This window comes from Coregonus clupeaformis, unplaced genomic scaffold (genome assembly GCF_020615455.1).
Source record: "Coregonus clupeaformis isolate EN_2021a unplaced genomic scaffold, ASM2061545v1 scaf5751, whole genome shotgun sequence".
NCBI classification, from domain to species: Eukaryota; Metazoa; Chordata; class Actinopteri; order Salmoniformes; family Salmonidae; genus Coregonus; species Coregonus clupeaformis.
In genome coordinates, this window is record NW_025539205.1 from 4,629 (window position 1) to 9,915 (window position 5,287).

The 5,287-nt window shown below is 44.5% G+C and overlaps 1 protein-coding gene across 1 annotated transcript; it reads left to right on the top strand.

The window, feature by feature from the left end:
* The first annotated feature begins 1,592 nt into the window (after positions 1–1,592).
* Positions 1,593–3,431, top strand: LOC123490943. The gene is made up of 3 exons (XM_045220761.1): positions 1,593–1,704; positions 1,921–2,923; positions 3,173–3,431. Exons 2-3 carry the CDS (start codon positions 1,997–1,999, stop codon positions 3,341–3,343), a joined length of 1,098 nt encoding a protein of 365 aa, XP_045076696.1. The 5' UTR covers positions 1,593–1,704; positions 1,921–1,996; the 3' UTR covers positions 3,344–3,431.
* The last annotated feature ends 1,856 nt before the right edge of the window (positions 3,432–5,287 follow it).

The following is a 5,287-nucleotide window of genomic DNA, read 5'->3' on the forward strand; positions in this document are numbered from 1 at the left end:
TCCTATTAAATTACATATTAAATTAGAGTATTCAAATTCCTAATTCTATGGTTTTCAACTTGACCATAGATGCAGTAAAGGAGTCAATGGAATGCAGACGTTGCATTGACCACATTCAACAAATCTGATCCAACAAAGTGGATATTCATCAAATCCGTCATGATTTATGAAGTGTAACAGGCCCACAATGTGCTTACTTAAGTCCGATTTGGATAAATGTGTCTGTTATCACTGCATACCATGTAGAAGTTGTCCCTTTTCAGGTTTAGAAGAAGTGACTGCTAAATGCTAACTCCCGTTCGTGTAAGCTTGTTAGCATACCTAGCATACAGAAATCGTTGATGGTAGTCAAAGTCGTTTCTAACTGTAATGCATTTGATTGGTAACGATGACATGAATATGTATTGGGGTTGACATCCATACAAACATTATACTCCAATTTCTACCTCAACATAGTGTGAAATACACATATAAACAATAGGCTAAATTATCCAGAGCGACTTGTAAGCGCATACACTTTTCTTTCTGGTCCCCCATGGGAATCGAATCCACAATCCTGGCGTTGCAAGCGCCACACTCTACCAACTAAGCCACATGGGATCAATGAGGAGGGCAATGAGGAGACTCAGGATCTTCCCCCACAGCCCTTTCCCACACAGCCCTTTCCCTCACAGCCCTTTCCCTCACAGCCATGGCAATTCCTTTGTTTTGGTTGAGTTCGATTAACCTCTTTACCGCATCTATATCGCAATGATGTCATAAAGGAGGGTGGGGTGACATGCTAGTTATCTTCACCTAGGTTACATGTTGGATGCCCTCTATGACATCATAGACCACTGTATGGCACAACATTCCTATCAAACATTCTTAACACCACAACTCACCTATCTCTGTACAGAGTAGTTGCTTTTTTAATTTTACTGATTGAGAGATGGCTTTGTACTCTTCCAGTATTAAATTGTTGGTGTATGTAATCTTGGCATTACACATTCTGGACGGCAAGGATTTTCGGGATAACCTGATGCCCCCCATGGGCATTTGGCAGTGGGCCAGCATGCCTCACATTGAACTGAACACCAACACCATCAACTTCCATCAACGACCCTGGACCACACAGAACACCAACGAGACCACTGGACACAGTTTGCACAAGTGCACCGGAGAGGCTTGTGTTATGGTCAGCTTGGAACCCACTGCTACCCAGGTAGCTACAAACAACACTAACCAACTCAGTGGCCTTGTCGTTAGCGTGTCCGCCCTGAGATTGGAAGGTCGGGTGGTTTATCCGCGGTCCAATCATACCAAAGACTCTAAAAACGGGACCTGGTGCCTCTCAGCTTGGGAAACATTATGGAGATGGATTGGGGGTAAGGCCCTGCGACAGACTTGTGTCCTATCCAGGGGGTGTACATCAAGCTGCCTCATGCTACAAAAACAGGAGATAGGCTCCTGCCCTATGGGCCATTGTGGCTTGGACAAGCCCACCACCACCCAGAGCAGAAACAGTATTGACCAGAAATACAGAGATGTTAGTGCTTTGCACCAGACAACCAGTGATTCTACGGCCAGCCGCAGAACGCGTCGCACCCGAGTAGCTGAGCTCAGGAGTAGGGAGAGAGCGGGAGCAAGTGAGCTTGTGTGGAAGAAGACCAACACCATCAACTTCCATCAACGACCCTGGACCACACAGAACACCAACGAGACCACTGGACACAGTCTGCACAAGTGCACCGGAGAGGCTTGTGTTATGGTCAGCTTGGAACCCACTGCTACCCAGGTAGCTACAAACAACACTAACCAACTCAGTGGCCTTGTCGTTAGCGTGTCCGCCCTGAGATTGGAAGGTCGGGTGGTTTATCCGCGGTCCAATCATACCAAAGACTCTAAAAACGGGACCTGGTGCCTCTCAGCTTGGGAAACATTATGGAGATGGATTGGGGGTAAGGCCCTGCGACAGACTTGTGTCCTATCCAGGGGGTGTACATCAAGCTGCCTCATGCTACAAAAACAGGAGATAGGCTCCTGCCCTATGGGCCATTGTGGCTTGGACAAGCCCATCACCACCCAGACCAGAAACAGTATTGACCAGAAATACAGAGATGTTAGTGCTTTGCACCAGACAACCAGTGATTCTACGGCCAGCCGCAGAACGCGTCGCCCCCGAGTAGCTGAGCTCAGGAGTAGGGAGAGAGCGGGAGCAAGTGAGCTTGTGTGGAAGAAGACCAACACCATCAACTTCCTTCAACGACCCTGGACCACACAGAACACCAACGAGACCACTGGACACAGTTTGCACAAGTGCACCGGAGAGGCTTGTGTTATGGTCAGCTTGGAACCCACTGCTACCCGGGTAGCTACAAACAACACTAACCAACTCAGTGGCCTTGTCGTTAGCGTGTCCTCCCTGAGATTGGAAGGTCGGGTGGTTTATCCGCGGTCCAATCATACCAAAGACTCTAAAAACGGGACCCGGTGCCTCTCAGCTTGGCACACATTAAGGAGATGGATTGGGGGTAAGGCCCTGCGACAGACTTGTGTCCTATCCAGGGGGTGTACATCAAGCTGCCTCATGCTACAAAAACAGGAGATAGGCTCCTGCCCTATGGGCCATTGTGGCTTGGACAAGCCCACCACCACCCAGACCAGAAACAGTATTGACCAGAAATACAGAGATGTTAGTGCTTTGCACCAGACAACCAGTGATTCTACGGCCAGCCTCAGAACGCTTCGCCCCCGAGTAGCTGAGCTCAGTAGTAGGGAGAGAGCGGGAGCAAGTGAGCTTGTGTGGAAGAAGATGGTGGAAGTGATTAATGGGGCAGAAGAGAGGAGGATAGAGGCTGCATGCTGCATGTTTCTGGCTCTCTGCTGCTGGTTGTACGGAATGGGCCTGCTGCTCACCATCAGTGTGAGAGGACTACTGCAGGTAATGTGATGTGAAAGAGAGATTAGGGGTATGAGGGGGTCTGAGAAAGGCTTTAAGAACAACAATAGAATAGGTCCAAATAGTGACATTTACCCTTTGTAGTTATATATATATTGCCTAAGCTGACATACAGTATTACTTACATGTCACTGTAAAGACTTAAGAAATCACTGCATTGTTATCAATTCATTTGACCTTGGAACATGAATTAAAATATGGTTTTGTTTTCCTAATAATTTGTTTCCATAGATAATGGTCGCATTAGAGCTCCATGGAGATGAGCAAAAGGAGAGAGGAGCTGAGAGGGAGACAGACAGCTGTAAAGATGCTCAAACCGCACCAGTTTTGGTGACCACCCGTGGTTCAACTAAGAAGAGAGCCCGCCGCCTCCGCCGTCAGTCCAACAAGGGGAAACACTGAATAACGTGCCCATACAGGACATTGTTCATTTGCATTCCAAATAATACAATATCATATTTTCTAATAAATGATACTTGTTTTAGCATCATCTGTTTCTCAGTTCTTATTTTGTTATAGGAGTAGTTTGAAGAGGTTTGAAAATAATCACGAAATGACCACAAAATGACCACGAAATGTAAAAAGTATAGTAGCCATTTAGAATATGTAAAACAAAATACCACAGAAAGAAATAACATATTTCAGTTGATTTATAAAACACAACAGGGGCTTATACATGCTTATAACAACTACCAATGCATTATACCTGAATGCTTTAAGTAAAGTTTTACCGTCATATACAGCTGAAGCTGAAATGAAAGCCTTTTTAGATTCACTGTTGTTGCCCATCACCCTGTGCTGGGGTTTTGAGAGAGAGAGAGAGAGAGAGAGAGAGAGAGAGAGAGAGAGAGAGAGAGAGAGAGAGAGAGAACAGTCTGCAGCACCCGGCCTCACCCTACTAGAATCTGAAGTCAAATGTCTTTATGTTTGCTGATGATCTGGTGCTTCTGTCACCAACCAAGGAGGGCCTACAGCAGCACCTAGATCTTCTGCACAGATTCTGTCAGACCTGGGCCCTGACAGTTGCCAGGACCACAAATACAAATTCCATCTAGACACCGTTGCCCTAGAGCACACAAAAAACTATACATACCTCGGCCTAAACATCAGTGCCACAGGTAACTTCCACAAAGCTGTGAACTATCTGAGAGACAAGGCATGAAGGGCCTTCTATGCCATCAAAAGGAACATAACATTTGACATACCAATTAGGATCTGGCAAAAATACTTGAATCAGTTATAGAACCTATTGCCCTTTATGGTTGTGAGGTCTGGGGTCCGCTCACCAACCAAGAATTCACAAAATGGGACAAACACCAAATTGCAGAATTCTGCTAAAATATCCTCTGTGTACAACAAAAAACACAAAATAATGCATGCAGAGCAGAATTAGGACGATACCCGCTAATTATCAAAATCCAGAAATGAGCCGTTAAATTCTATAACCACTTAAAAGGAAGCGATTCCCAAACCTTCCATAACAAAGCCATCACCTACAGAGAGATTAACTTGGATAAGAGTATATGGATGGTGTTAAGAGATAGATGGGAGGTATTGAATGGAGTTGAAGGATGGGACTAATAACAAATAACAACAAATAATAACAAGATAACTAATAATGTAAGCATACTGTGTCCATAATAAGTATATAGGTTGTATGTTGGGAGCTTTTGGGAAAGAGCACAGTTAGAAAGATATGGCATATAGAAGCAAACCGGATGGACATCATGAAAATGATCGGAGAGGTTGAGAGTAGAAGTTCAGGAGCAAAAAACAAAAAAAACTAATAAAATAGAATTATTGTAAAATTGACTGTGTCCATAAGGTGTAGATAGTAAGTATAGGCTGGAAGTAGAGGCCTGGGCATTGTTGTTCACTAATTTACCCCAAGTAGGGAAAGGATGGCGGGGTTGAAAAGTAATAAAGGGGAGTATATATATAAAAAACATGGGGGATTGGAAGTGATGCAGACAATTACATTAATAGAAGTTACAATCTATCTGCAATATTAAGCTGATCTACCCCCTGAAAAAAAGAAAAAAAAAGAAAAAGAAACTTGGAGAAGAGTCCCCTAAGTAAGCTGGTCCTGGGGCTCTGTTCACAAACACAAACAGACCCCACAGAGCCCCAGGACAACAACAACAACACAATTAGACCCAACCAATTCATGAGAAAACAAAAAGTGAATTACTTGACACATTGGAAAGAACTAACAAAAAAACAGAGCAAACTAGAATGTTATTTGGCCCTAAACAGAGAGTACACAGTGGCAGAATACCTGACCACTGTGACTGACCCAAACTTAAGGAAAGCTTTGACTTTGTACAGACTCAGTGAGCATAGCCT